Source organism: Diceros bicornis, chromosome 5 (genome assembly GCF_020826845.1).
Source record: "Diceros bicornis minor isolate mBicDic1 chromosome 5, mDicBic1.mat.cur, whole genome shotgun sequence".
In the NCBI taxonomy this organism is placed as follows: Eukaryota; Metazoa; Chordata; class Mammalia; order Perissodactyla; family Rhinocerotidae; genus Diceros; species Diceros bicornis.
Window position 1 is genome coordinate 45,329,947 of NC_080744.1, and position 14,935 is coordinate 45,344,881.

Here is a 14,935-nt window from a genome sequence, read left to right on the forward strand (position 1 = left end):
TATATTTTAACCAGTCATCTATTAAATAATAATAGTAATAGCCACCATTGATTAAGTGCCCAATATGTGCTAGAACACGTGACCTGAGGTCCTTTATATTCATTATCTATTTTAATCCTCATTTTAATCCCCAAGGAATATGCTATAATCCACTTAACAGAAGAAACCTGATAAGAAAACAGGCTCAGAAAAGTCAAGAATCTTGCCCAAGGTCATAAAGTTAGTAATAAATGGCAAAACAATGGTTCAAAGCAAATCTGAATCTAAAGACTATTCTCTTTCCACTAGCCCCTTAGAATTAATCTAGCATTAACAGAAAATGAGGCATTCACAGCAGTAAATTTTCCAGATGACTACATTTTAACTTTAAAATTTTATGTAAATCTGTCTAAAAAATGTAACGCATTCATCCTCTTTTGCTTTAATTAACTAACCAAAGCTGAAGGTTTTCTTCAACAACGCAGGATCATGATTGTGGACATTCTCATGTGGATCAGAACACGCCTCTACAGATGTATAAAGCTGCTTACCCTGGTGCTCAGCAGCCTCAGCACCTTGTGTTCCTATAACTCTCTCCTTGCTAAGGCTGAGCTGTCTGGCTGAAGCACTGGCAGTACCTCTCCCAACTCCTGGAGCCAGCTACTCTGCGGTCAGTTAGGAAATCAGGTAACTCATGGGGTGCAAACAAATTTAAGTCAATATGGCCCTGAGATAAGACCCTGAAGGGGGCTACTAGTAAATACATCACATGATCAAGTTCTGCTATTTGCTTCTTTGCTTCCTTCTGGATTGCAGCTGGGATCTGTCAAGAACAGAGTTCCTAAAATATATATCTATACACATATATAATTTTTGTTGTTGTTGAGGAAGACTGGCCCTGAGCTAACATCTGCTGCCAATCTTCTTCTTTTTGCTTGAGGAAGATTGGCCCTGAGCTAACATCTGTGCCAATCTTCCTCTATATTGTATGTGGGTTACCCCCACAGCATGGCCGCCGACAAGTGGTATAGGTCTGCCTCTGGGAACTAAACCGGCCGCCGAAGCAGAGCATGCCAAACTTAACCACTAGGCCACAGGGCCGGCCCCAAGAGATTTATATGTTTGTATTTGGTTGCATGATACCTGAAATACAACAGGTAGTAAACATTCTCACTAAACAATGACGGTAAACTCAGTCTTAAACTGTAAACTGGATGGGGGTGGTGTAGGTCAAATGCATTCGAGAAATGCTTTCCTTAACATCAATGCAATCTCTTCGGAAAACCCCGTCTTTCCTCCTCATCCCAAACCAGTAGAAGAAACAGATCAATGCCCCTTTGTACATCAAGCATAATATTTAGCCATAGCACTTAGTTGCTTACAAGTTATGTCCCACTCTCCCCAGTCAGACAGAATGTAAACTCCTTGTGGGAAAGGAGAGTTTCTATCTCATCTTCTATACTCTATTCCCAGAGCCTTGCAAATAGCAAGGGCTTTAAAAGCGTACATCCTCTCCTTCACTCATCTTTTGTGTTTAATGATACCTAAATGTGCTCCCTCTTCTACCACCACCACTCCCTCCCTGTTAGTCCCCAGGAGGGACAATAAAGCACTCCCTTCCAGGAGATTGCTAAAATATCTGTGTAAGCAGTGGTATAAAAGATAGAATCTCTATTTTAAAAGTAAGGTTATTCTAAGGTTCCTAGGGAAAAATAATGCTTATTTTTTCATATACCACTGACAAATGCCAAGTACTGCTTTCAACAGACAGTGTTAACATAATAAAAATATGCCCTCACCTTAATAGTAAACAGAGTAACATAATCTCAGTTCTAGGGAGTTAATTTGTATATTTTAACTAAATTAATCATTTTTACCTTATTGAAACTGATTATTGGTATTGGAGACAGTACAATATCAATTCTTGAAGCTTCTGTTCATTTTGATTTCAATTTACACCTCATTAGAAATTACTGAAACCTACTGTCCCACATTCAAGAACCCCTAGTCAGCTCATCATGTCGTGCCTGGTGCCACTCGTTTACCACGCATCATCAGTATTATTAATGTAGATTCTTGTAGAGTAAACGATTTTCTCGATACCTCTTAACTTTTGATTTTTTCCAGTTGACTTTTTTAATACCCAAATCCACATATGATTCAGTGAGTTCTATATTTAATTCTCCTTCTGAGTCACTTGGAAGTATTCCTAGTTTTGCAGCAGATTCATAGAGAGAAATTTCATCTTTTAGTTCTGTTAATTCCTCCTAAAATACAAAATTATTGAAAATTATTTTCCTATAAGAAGGAATCAGTCATTCTATGCTTCAAAATCCATTTTAATGATCCATAGAAAGCAGAAATGCTTCTTCAAATACATTTTTTACATATATTAAAAATAACTTTATAAAGGCCAGCATGTATCAGGTTTTCAAGTAAATTGAATGAACGAATGAATATATGAATGAGACAGCAAATGTAAGTAGTTTCGCACACGTGTCTCACTTATATTTTGTCCGATGAAAAGCGTTCCTTGAGCTGAGAAGCTGGTGGCATCACTTTCTGGCTTACTAGAGTAGAGGATAGAGTAGACTAGTTTGCCAAGAAAGTGTTTTACTTTACTCTGCCAGTGGTGAAAAGGCAAAATATCTCTTTCCATTAGAGGTAATACTGGAACGCTTCCTCCAGTGGAAAATATAAGTAGTACTAGAGGAGGATGTGAGAGAATTGCAGCTAAATTGTAGGTTCCCCACACCTGTAGATAAGTTTATCTCTGGGACACACCATAGATGAAAGGACATGCCGTGTGAAGGTGGCAGTAGGCGGAATGGCAGGAGGGGGCAGGGCCCTGGCTCTGCAGTTAGACAGTCCTGAGCTTGACTACCCAACTGTGTGGGTGAGATTGTGAATGACTCATGGGCTGGTTGGGAGATGGTCCAACCACCTCTTATATAGAGAAATCCAAGGTTCAGAAAGGTGATGTAACCGTGGCCTAATTCAACTACCCATAAAGTCTCTTCCAAGTGGCAACACTCACTTGCAAAGCCTTGTTCATGTTTTCACTCATAGCATGTGCCTTTTGTGCTTGCTGCAGCTGGAGCCGTAGCTGAGCCACCTCCTGGACTGAGCCTATGGGGGAAAGAATCACGGAATACACCAAATGTAAAGGGACAAAGTACCTATGATGAACAGAAGAACTTGAATCCACTGAGGCTACAGAAGGTGGAGTTCTGCTTTATCAGCTTTCTATTATCTTTTTAGGACCGCAAAGGGATAGTCATTGGGACCCAGAAGGTATAGTTCTGGTCAGGACATTTCCAAGATTTAGTATGGCTCCCCATATTCCCTTGGGAAATTGAAGACATGGGCTACTGTGACCTTGCAAAGAATCAAATCAGTTACCTCTACAGACCTTAACACTCCACAAGTCCTTTAACAGGAGCATAAATTTCAACTCATAGAAAGCCAAAGCAAAAATCTTTGGAATCCATTTCTACCCTCTAATAAGAAGACTACATCTTGCTGCCTTTAGCTTCTTTCTAAATGCTTTTATTTCCACCACCCCTACCTCCACATGTGAAAGAAGCATATTAAGATTGTGCCTCTGAAACTTTAGTAACCTAATACTTTAAATGTACTAGGGGAGGTTCCTATTTAAAAGGGACTTTATTAGGTTTCCTCAAAAGAAAATGAGCATCCGGGAAATGGCTAAGAAAAGTAATGGTGGCATATTATGCAACTAAAGAAAATCATATTTTCAAGCCTTTAATGGCAAGGGAAAAGGCTCATTCAGTAATGCCATGTGAAACAAAAGGATATATAACTAAACAGGGAAGGGGACCTAAAGAGAGTATGATCCAAATTTTGCTCCCACCAAAACATACACAGGCACATACTTAGACAGTCTTTGATTTTAGTACTTTCAACTTTTGAATAACTCACTCTTACACACATTGTACCAAAAGGCTGAATTGCCTTTATATGCCAAATTTTGACTTTCATATATCAATTAAGGAATAACCATTGAGCTATTTTCAATAGCTCACAGTGTGAGCTACTCACCTGCAAATAGGGCAGTTTTGTCTGTATGGTAGTGTTCGTATAGAATTTGATTATTTTATTGCCTTTTACACTAATATCATTTTATAAAATAAGAAATAGAAGTACTGCGGAAACTGATAGGAAGCATATGTCTCAATACCATGGAGACCATACTAGAAATCTTAAGCATGACAAAAATGTAACTCACTGGCTTCAACTGACCGTGTATTTTTTTTCCTCTCTTAAAGGAAAAAAAAATAAAGAAGTTATACAAAACAATAGAACGGTATGATCAAAGATCAAATCTAAAAAGCAAAATGCAATGGGATTTTATAATCATTTTTAACTTTTAGAGACAGAACGTACCTTATAACACATTTTATTGTTCAATTTTTGCATATTCAGCTTTGGTTATGTTTTCAAAAATGCACTACGTACAGAAGCAGGGAACTGTCTACTTATGCACATTCACTTCACTTTAAGGAAATACAATCAAACATTAACAATAGTTTTTCTGAGTAGTAGGATTATTGGTTCTTTTTACTTTCTACTTTCTACTTGTCTGTGTTTTCCAAATTCTCTAATGAAAATGTAGTACACTTTTACACATATATAGTAACCATGTTAAAAAAATTTTGTTACCAATGATCTTTTCTGTCTTTTCTGGATTTTTATAATTCATGAATCCTCCTCTGTTCTCTCTGCATATTATACTAGCCTTCTGAGGAGACAATAGCCCACCCAGACACCCACCTGAGTGCAACAAATTGGCACACTGCTTTTGAGTCTCCTCTAGACTCCTCGTCAATCTGTTAATGATCTCAGTCTTTTCCAATTTGGTTGTTTCTTGATTCCTTTCCAGTTGTTTCACCTGATCTTTCAAATGACAGCAAATGTCTTCCTAAATAGAAAGTGTTTAAGAAGTCATTTTCATGATCAGTTATTAAATATTAACTAACAATCATGATTTTACATATTTGGATTTTAAGTCAAATATAAAATCATCACATGGCAGCATCACCTCTTCTACAACGCTAAGTGCACAGCACTGGGAGTCAGGAGAACAAACTTATGTGATCTTGGGCGAGTCATCACCTTCTCAGTCTGTTTTTTCTTTTGTAATTATACTAATAAAGGTTAAATTAGAAGATTTCTAAAGTGCCTTTCTGATCTACATTCACAAGACACTGTTATTCTAAAATTAGATTCTATTCAGGCCAATGGAAATGTATTACATTCCTATTTGCACTTTACACTGTCAGGATAAGTGTATGTATACATATTTAGGCAAACCACTTTGAACCATGGAATTTGTATCCCAAGACAGTAAGGATACAGATAAACACACAGAAACTCACTCCATTCTGAACAACCAAAAGCTCATTCTATTCTGAACAGCCAAAAATAATCTCTCCCTCTCCTGAACTCCTTTTAAACTTGGTCTGTTTCTCCCTTATGTTTTTCTTTCTACCTTTTATGTCTTCTTTCTCTTAATAGTCCCCTTGAAGGTGCCTATGCAGTGCTTTATACATAGTGAGTGCTACAAAAAAAAAACACTTGAAAAATAAATGACAAAGAAAAACAGACAGGATAAATGTGTGTGCATGTATGCGTGCATGTGTGTAATTGTATGGGGATATATAGAAAATATAGAGCATGTATACAATATATTCAAGTTTCTTCAAAAGAAAACGTGTTTGGGAGTAATGAGTCATGGGAGTCCCAGGCCCATGTAGAAGAAATCATCACCTCTCATTCAAAAAAGGCTACCCAGGCTGAATTCCAGGCAAACAGCAGAGGATGAGAGAGGCAGAAGAGTAAATTAAGGTAAGCGGTTGAAGCTACCTGAAAAAGCCTGAAGAAAATAAGTAGAAGAGGGAATATCAAGGCTTTGGAGCAGAGAGAAGGCATTTGGAGCCTAACCCATAGGAGAACCTGAAGCCCAATATTGCCTTAAGGATACTAACACAAGGTACACCTCATAAGGATACTAACAGTATCCTTACGCAGAGGGAAGGGACTCTAAAGTCTCCTATTTTAGCTTCAAAATTCACGTGAATTTTGAATTCTATTTCATAATGTAGCCATGTTTGCTTTAAATTTTTTCTACCAAATTTTTAAGCAAAATGAAGCTTCTGGAAACTGGTCCATGTTTATTCAGCACTGCAAACCTCTTGGCACACTGCTGCTGATTCTCAGGCCAGCTTGAAAAGCATGGTTCTAAAGCGCCAAAGTAACATGGCAAACACAATGAATGAGCTAATATTAATGACAGTGTGAATGTGTGTGCAAGAAGGGTGGGGAGACAGCTGACATTTATGTGCTGGGGAGGTCACAATAGCTTTTACAGGAGACTGAGAACTTGCAAAAAGTTCAAAAAAAGGTAGATATGAAAAACATTGTAAAGAAAAGGCAGATTATGGCAATAATTTGACTATATGCAACAATCAATTAAACCATGTTGTTTCCTGTTGACAAGTTTAGGGAAACAGATTATACTCATAAAATTGTGCAGTTTAAATACTAAGAAACAAACAAAACAAAATGAATGGTTCCATCTTTTCCATGATTAGGTTGAGTGAGAACACTCAGTTCAAGACTGATAGAGGCAGACATCTTTCAAGACTGAACGAGACAAGTGTAGTGATAAAGAGATAAGAGCTGAATCCATGAGAGCAAATAGAACTGAAAAGATTTCTAGTGCACAGAAAACTGAGGATTAGGACACACAATGAGGTCTGTGAGAGTCTCTTAGCTAATAGAAAGTGTTTAAAGTGGAGCCTTTTAATATAACATTAAAGGAAAGTTAGACAATACATCAAGTGAAGGTCATGACATAGAAATAAAAGTTCATGACTTCACCAAAAGCTGAAGATTTCAAGACCAAAATGAAGAAAAGGTTTTATACCATCAAGGAGATAATCAGAGATCTTAACCTGATACTTCTGTGAATGGGAGGAGGTAGAAGGCAGTTTGAAGAGACAACCAGAGATCTTAGAATATGACACTTCTATGAATGGGAGAGATAGAAGGCAGTTTGGAGGAGAGAGTCTAGGAGATAGTTTGCTATTAGAGAGTTCTGTCTTTGAAGGAACACTATGAGCTCCAAGAAGCTCATTTCTTCTTACCTTCTCTGTTACACTAAAAAACCCAATAGGAACTCAGCCAAAGTAAAAAGAACTGTTATAATGTTGTGACTGTGTACGATCCTTTCTACCCAGAAAAGCTGATGGCTTAAGGAAAATACTAAATTAATAGTATAATTTTACAAGCCATATATTTCTCAAAATATACTAGTTAGACATTTAAAAAAAAAACCAACTCCTACTACTCCTCCCATTACATGGAATTAGACAGTCCTCGTACTGAATTTTGTCTTTCAAAATATAATTAAATATACATACATAGTCTTTTTACACCCTGATGTTTAGCTGTTATTCAGTAAAAGTTTGCTGAACAGATGAAATAATATGACTAGTCTACAATGGTAGTCCTTTCCCACCAAGAAAAAGATTTTCATAAAGCAGTGATTTCCAACCTTTTGCAAGGGGAGGCATGAACCTCTTGAAAAATCAGAATAAGTTCATGGATCCTCTCAAAAAAACTGCATACACTCAAAAAAAAAGCATACCCACAATTTCAAAGGATGCATCAATTCTGTGCAGCCTAGTCACAGACTGCCTTAGGAGACGCCAGGTTAAGAAACTCTGTAACTAGCAAAACTTACTACGTGTGAATATCTACTCTGTTAGCACTGTGTGCATACAATACATAGTACATAGGTACACAGTTGTGTGTGACTACATGAGAGCCACTCAGAACCTAGACATTGGCAAACTTACTCAAGTTCGTCTGCTAAATTATCCAGTTATTTGTACCTGCCTACTATTTTCTGAGAGTTGTTTTACTTTTCTTTGTAACCTGCTGGATTGAGCGTAGTGGGAAAAGGTTGATCTGAAAGGGAAATATTTTACACCTCTTCAATAACTTTTATAAACAAAAAGAGGGCAAGGGGTACAAGGCAGCATGTATGTATGGTTACCAGATAGTGTAAGAAAATCTAAATCAACCCTCTCTGTGTAGAGCACACTCATGCATTTTTCTGATTACAGGCAGGCATCTCCCTAGCTCGTGGTTGATTTTTATAGCACCTCTCCGATCAGAAATCTCAATTTGGATTCTGAGATAATATGGATTTACCTTTTATTAAAAATACTGCTGAGCCAATTGATAGCAAATTGACAGCACAAAAGGGATACCATGAGAAATATGCCCAGAAGGAAAAAACTGTAAGCACTTTGGAATCACCACTTTGCAAAGCAGTTATGCAATCATCTGCAGAAGCTAACATCAGTGCTATGCTCTGTTTAAAAAAAAAAAAAAATCAGTCACAGAACGTAACTGTGGAAAACACCTTAATCAATACCTTCAATTCACGGTTCAGAAGTCTGAAGGCAGTCAGCCCACAATCAAGACTTTGTTCCGTGTTCTGGTCTAGGGTTCTGTTATTGAAGGGGGTAGGGGTGGGGTGGGGCTGAGAATAGAGAATGGAGTGGGCACAGGGGTTGTACACACTAGAAATTCCTTCCAGCCCTCTGTTCTGTAATTGTGTCTAAGTCAGCAGAGAACGGAGAGATCCTGAACCCAACATGAAGAAGCCACCAGACTCCGCTCCTCTCATCATCCAAGGAGGACCACTCTCCAAGTTCAGCTAACTTAATGCTACAACTCAAACACAGCCAAAATTAATAAAACTATATCTCAAATTCCATTTGTTTAAATATCATATAAAGTAGACTATTCAATAACTTGGCATAGCCTTTGTCTTTCCCCACCCTCCACACTGACCAAATTCACAATATTTTTCTATGTAGAAACAATAAAAAACATATTTAGGAAAATAAATCTAATAAAAACTCATATAAATAGATATAAAAATAAAATGGTATACAAACAACTATTATTGCCAATAATGCAATCTTATATAGCTCTATCTAAATCATGGAAAAATTTAGAGTCAGCTGTATAAATAAGAAATAAATCAGGATGACGTTTAAGTGTAGTGGGGTTTTCCATACCCTCACATCTTATTTTTCTTCTTCTCTTCCCTTGGGTTAAGCTAATTTTGAAATTACATTAAGAAAAATGCATTCTGAAATTTTATTCATTCAAGTGATTACCTGGGGTTTTGGAGCACAAGCAAATCCACCACATGACTCACCCTCAGCTTACAATATTTTATTCCCTTTTGGGCAAAAATAATAAAAACTATGAAATATGCTCCAGTTTCAAACCTGAGTGATTTTAGATCAGACTTTCTTCCCTATTTTATTTATTACACTATTCTCAAAATTAACTCTTCTCCCAAGAACCATTTCTAGACAATCTTTATTGACAGGTTTATTACTAAATGCTGGGAAACCCAAGAAAGGCTTTCTCTACTGGTTAAGCTCCCAGGACAACCTCTCAGGTTCAGCCAGCTCCCAGAACACTCATTCCTTTCCATCTGGATTTATTCTAGGAGAATATGAACAATATGTATAAATACTCCACAAATAAAGGACTAGTAATGTGAGGATTGAGAAAGTACTAACCAATCCTACAAGAGGGAGGATTTCCAAAATTATGCCTTCACAGCGTATTCATAGATAAAAATCTTTGGCTTTTAAGTTTTACTCACAATCGAATACCTACTGCAAACATCCAAAATTTCTACATGAAGAACCACAAAATGTCAGTTACAAAAAATAACCAACTTTACTTGCTTATTACAGTTGCTCATTTGAAATCATCCCCACCTGTTCCTTAAGTGCAGTAACTGTAGCATCCAATTTCTTTTGTAAGGACAACACTTGCTCTTCGTACTTTTTTGTGAGGCCCATGACAATGCTCTCATGCTGCTCTCTAGTGCGTTGAAGTGATTCAGAACGATGAAGGTCCAGCAGCTGCTGCTTCAGGCTTTCCAGAGCCATCTCAGTTGTTCTGGACTTCTTAATCATCTAGTAAACACACACGGGATATCCATGTTTACAGTATTTTGACTCTGTGCTCTCTTATGGACTTTAAAAATCAACCATGCTCTAATGAGAAAGGAAGAAAAGGTCTCCCCATGGTGGCTCTAGTTCCTTAAGACTTCCCTAGCTGAGACCCACCAGGCCTGTGGCTGCTGGAGACATCATTCACTTAGAAAGAAATCTGTAGTTACCTGAGGAGAGTGAAAGATTTTGCACAGCATGATGGCAATGTGGGTCCCAGGCAAGGAATCTGCTGCTACTATACTGCTCCCAGTGCTGTTTGCACTGCTCTGTGAGCCAAGTGTGGGGGGCGATCCAATTGTTAGGTCACAGAAACATGACAACTGTTTCTTAAAAGACTGATGAAATCTGTCAATGGTCACTTACTAAAAACAAAGTTCTGAAAGCTATAACTGTATAGTTGTTGCAAAATAATGGTGTAGTAGGCTAAATAATAGCTCCCCAAAGATGTCCACATCCTAATCCCCCAAACCTGTGGATATGTTATGTTACATAGCAAGAGAAAATTCAGGTTGTAGACCAAATTAAAGTTGCTCGTTGGACGACCTTAAAATAAGGAGATAATCCTGGATTAACCAGGTGGGCCCAATGTATTCACAAGGGTCCTTAAAAGAGGAAAACTGAGGCAGAAAAGTCAGAACCAGTGACTTCTGGCTCTGAAGATGGAAGTGGGCCATAAGCCAAGGAATGCAAGTGGCTTCTAGAAGCTGGAAAAGGCAAGAAAATGGATTCCTCCCCAGAGCCTCCAAAAAGCAACACAGCCCTGCTGACACCTTGATTTTAGCCCAGTGAGCTCCATGTCAGACTTCTGACCTCCAGAACTGCAGAATAATAAATTTGTGTTGTTTTAAGCTACTAAGTTTGTGGTAACCTGTTACAGCAGCAAGGAAACCAATAAACTTGGTGATTTTGCTGCTTTTATTTATTTTTTTATGCTATTCTATTTTTTATAAATGCCATTTCTAACTTAGAAAAAGATTACAAAGTTATAACCTTTTACTACATAAAAGCAATTCAATTTTTTAATCTAGTAACTTGATCAGTTTTCAAAAAGTTAAAAACGCTAATAATCTACATCACACACAAAAATTAAAATTCCAAATGATTATTCTTCATTCTATTCCAGAGATTGCCTACTTATTCCAATACTGCTTTTATTGCTTAAGACACTTTTCATTTGCTCAATAAATAATGCAGCTACCTTGTGCCAGGCAGGGTTCTAAGCACTAAAGACACGATGACAAGACAGGTGAAGACCAGGCTCTTACTACTGTCTGGTGCGAAGAGACAGACAATAACAAGTGAACAAAGGAGACAATTACAGATACTTTTAAAACAGAGTAATAGAATATGGCACGATGAAAGAGAGTGGGAGTATGGTGCTATGGGCTACTTTAGATATAAGGTGGATGGGAAGTCCTCTCTGAAAAGGTGACTTTTTTCAGCTGAGACCTGAAGGATGAGAAGGAGCCAGACATGAGACAACATTGTTTAAACTCTTCCATTAAACTATCCTCTGAACTAGCCATATATCTCATTTAAAACCAAGCTCACTATTTTATAGTCACTTTTTTTTTTTTTGGTGAGGAAGATTAGCCTTGAGCTAACATCTGTGCCAATCTTCCTCTATTTTGTATGTGGGTCGCCACCACAGCATGGTTGAGAAGTGTTGTAAGTCCATGCCCGGGATCCAGACCCGTGAACCCAGGCCACCAAAGCAGAGTGCGCCAAACCCAACCACTATGCCACGGGGCCGGCCCCTGTCACTTTCATTTTTAACTACCCCCCTTCACCCCCCACAAAATGGTATTACTCTCATGAATCGCCCACCATCAGACTTGGCTACCTATGACTTGTGACTATTTCCAACAATAAATGGCTATCTATCTCCTTAATCAAAGAATGTGCCACCACTTTAAAGGCAAGTCTATTGGGGTCAGGGAATCTAGGTTCTGACGCTTTGTCAATAACTGGCTTTGTAACCTTGGGCAAGTAATTTGACCTCTCCAAGCCTTGGTTAACTCATTTATAAAATAGTAAACATGATGCCTCACTAATCAAAATCCCAACAAGATTTTTTACAAAATATGAGAAGTTGATTCACAGGATCTAGAAGAAAAAATGTGAAAAAGTTGCAAAATTTTTGAAGAATATTAAGCGTAGCCTTTGTTCTCCAAATATCAAAACACACCATAAAGTCAAAGTTGTGATAGTATATGAGCAGGAATAGAGAAATATATAAGAAAAAATATATAGGTTAGGTCAATTTTGAAAACAATGTTCACTCAACATTTGCTGACCACCAGGCATTGGGCCTGGGTGGTAGGGCTACAAAGAAGATGGCAGCCCAATCTTACCTCCAAGGTGTTCTTGGTCTGTTATAATAGATGTGATCGTCTGGCTTGGGAGGAAAGTAGGAGAGACTTAGGAAAAGAAAATCCATGAGCAGGTGCTTGTTAATCAAACAGCAGTGTGCTGTGGAAAGGGCATTCCAGAGAGAGGAGACGGCACATACAGGTATATAAAAAACAACAAACTGCTGAGTTTGAGGAGAGTAAGAGAAGACATAGGCAAGGATCAGATGGTCATCTTGACGCCATACTTTGTCCCACAGGTAAAGTGGGTTCACTGAAAGTCTTTAAGCAAGGGAAAGACAATCAGAACTGTCTTTTAGAAAGATTACTGAGATGGCCATAAGAGAAAATTGGCGGAAGGGGTAAAAGACTACAGACTAATTAAGATGGTACCAATAGATGGTAAAATACTGAATTAGGGACATGTGGACAGAAATGAGGACATTCAACAGAACTTAGTGGCTGACAGATGAAGAGGAACAGAGGAGCTGAGGTCGTCTCCAGATTTCTGGTGTAGATGACTAGGTGGATGGTAGCACCACTCCTTCAAGGGAAGGGAAGGAAAAGCAGGCTTATGTTGGAAGGTACAAACTTCAAAGTTCTTCTAAATTTAGTCCACCCATACCAAAAGTTTTATTAAGTAACTAAACTTTTCACTGTAATAACTTTTTTCATAAATAATCAAGATAAAATATTTACCTGTTCCTCATTGACTTTTAACGCTTGTATTTGGGTCTCCAATGCTTTTATTTGTGCTTCAAGCTGTATCTCTCTTTCTTTTCCATTCTGAAAGAGTTTCTGTGATTCTCGAAGGCTAAGGGTCAAACCATCCTTTTCATCTAGGGCATTAAAAATGTTTATATACATAATATGTTACTGTAGAGGGACCCCAATTGTCACAATCCCTATCAGATGGCAGATCTATATCACATATAAATGTTGCTGCGCATTTAATTCAATTCAGACAACGAATTTTAGTTGATTTAGAGAAAATTATAGAAAAGATTCAAAAAAGAAGGCCTGAGCGACACACAAAAAAATTTAGATAACCAGAACTACTCCCTTCAAAAATCTTATCGTATCCCTTTTGGGACCAAAAGATTTCCTAACAATGATTTCAACATTTGTTTACTTGAGAAGCTACACAGATGCGACAAACCCCTGCTAACTAAAGAAGGAATCTGAGGACAAATTACTTCTTATACATACTTGCAATAAACTCTTAAATTCACCTAATCTTAAAATCTTCCCACGTACTTTACTATAAGAGCTCACAAGTTCTTCTCTCAAAAGAAATTTTATGAGCATTACAGAAAGAGACCTTTTCACTATCAATTAAGTTTGAAATGAGCTGGAGTTCAGCCACAAAATTATTCCACAAATGAAAGTTCAACGTTAACCAAAACTACAGAAAGCACCAAGAGTAAGCAATTATAATTTGAATCTGTATTTACTCTATGTGCTTCTCCCAGATATGGCTCCATTTTCTCCTTGGCACATCTAAAGGAGTTCAGGATCACTAATTCTTACTTGGATTAAAAAGTTATGCTAATTTGTAGGCTCAGAAAATGTATTGCAAACTAAACACAAGCCTTTCTGGGAACTGGAATACTTCATCCAAGGTCAACTACATAAGGAATCAACCACTTTTTAGGACAGAATGCTATCAGCATAGTTCAATAATGTTCATTGATTCTAAAGCCTAATAGAAAGAAGAGAAAGAAGGGAGAAAATAAGGACCTCAAAATACTACGTTCTGGAGAGAAGTAATCCAAAGGAAGGTGTCAAAAGTCCTGGGTTTTTGTTTCCCTCTGACTGAGTCACTATGAGCCCTCTGACCACATGCGTCAACTCTCTAATCTTCATATTTAAAATGAGGTTATTGGAAACAACACATCTAGCTCTAGTGTACCTCACAAATGACAGCACCCAGCAGGTGTGATCTTACCTTTGATTATGAGAAGCTGGTGATTCAGATATCTAATTTGACGTTCACTTTCATTTAACTTTTCAACCAAACTGTCTAGTTGTCTCTCCTTTGCTTTGTTAAGAACCTGAAGTTGAATAATCTGCATATTTTCTGCAGAATCTGCTTTGGAATTAAAGACAATTTATTAGATAAAAGCATACCGAAATGTAAATTCGTGGTCATTTAGGAAAGAGCTTTGTCAAACTGTGGATACAACTCATTAGAGTAGCATGAATCAATTCAGTGGACTGTGACCAGCATTTTTTAAAAAAACAAGATAGAATATAATAGAATATATCAGAGTGCATCATGTAGTATGAATAAGTATTATTTTGTGAAACATCTGTTTCAGTTATGTATACTTATTTATATAGATAAATACTGTAGACCACATCACAATATGAAAAATGTACTTCTTTCTATGGTCACTGCCAGCAAACTTTAAAAAGTCACCAGTTTAGAGTATAACCCTGAATCACTACTATTTTGGCTAATTAAAAATAAGTATATACCAGTTACAATGGAATAGAGTTCTAGGTTCTCATAAAATTGAAAAA

The 14,935-nt window shown here is 37.4% G+C and overlaps 1 protein-coding gene across 5 annotated transcripts in view; it reads right to left on the reverse strand.

The window, feature by feature from the left end:
- The window catches only part of CEP152 (centrosomal protein 152), an 86,023-nt gene that overhangs the window by 52,781 nt on the left and 18,307 nt on the right, over positions 1-14,935 (reverse strand). For 3 of the 5 annotated variants that reach the window (XM_058541526.1, XM_058541530.1, XM_058541527.1), the window contains exons 7-12: positions 14,358-14,501; positions 13,109-13,248; positions 9,819-10,019; positions 4,774-4,921; positions 3,017-3,108; positions 2,083-2,246 (exon numbers count right to left, since the gene is read on the reverse strand). In XM_058541526.1, the coding sequence (XP_058397509.1) occupies positions 2,083-2,246; positions 3,017-3,108; positions 4,774-4,921; positions 9,819-10,019; positions 13,109-13,248; positions 14,358-14,501 (889 nt within the window). The remainder of the gene's footprint in view (positions 1-2,082; positions 2,247-3,016; positions 3,109-4,773; positions 4,922-9,818; positions 10,020-13,108; positions 13,249-14,357; positions 14,502-14,935) is intronic. The other 2 variants (XM_058541529.1, XM_058541531.1) reach the window with 1 other exon arrangement.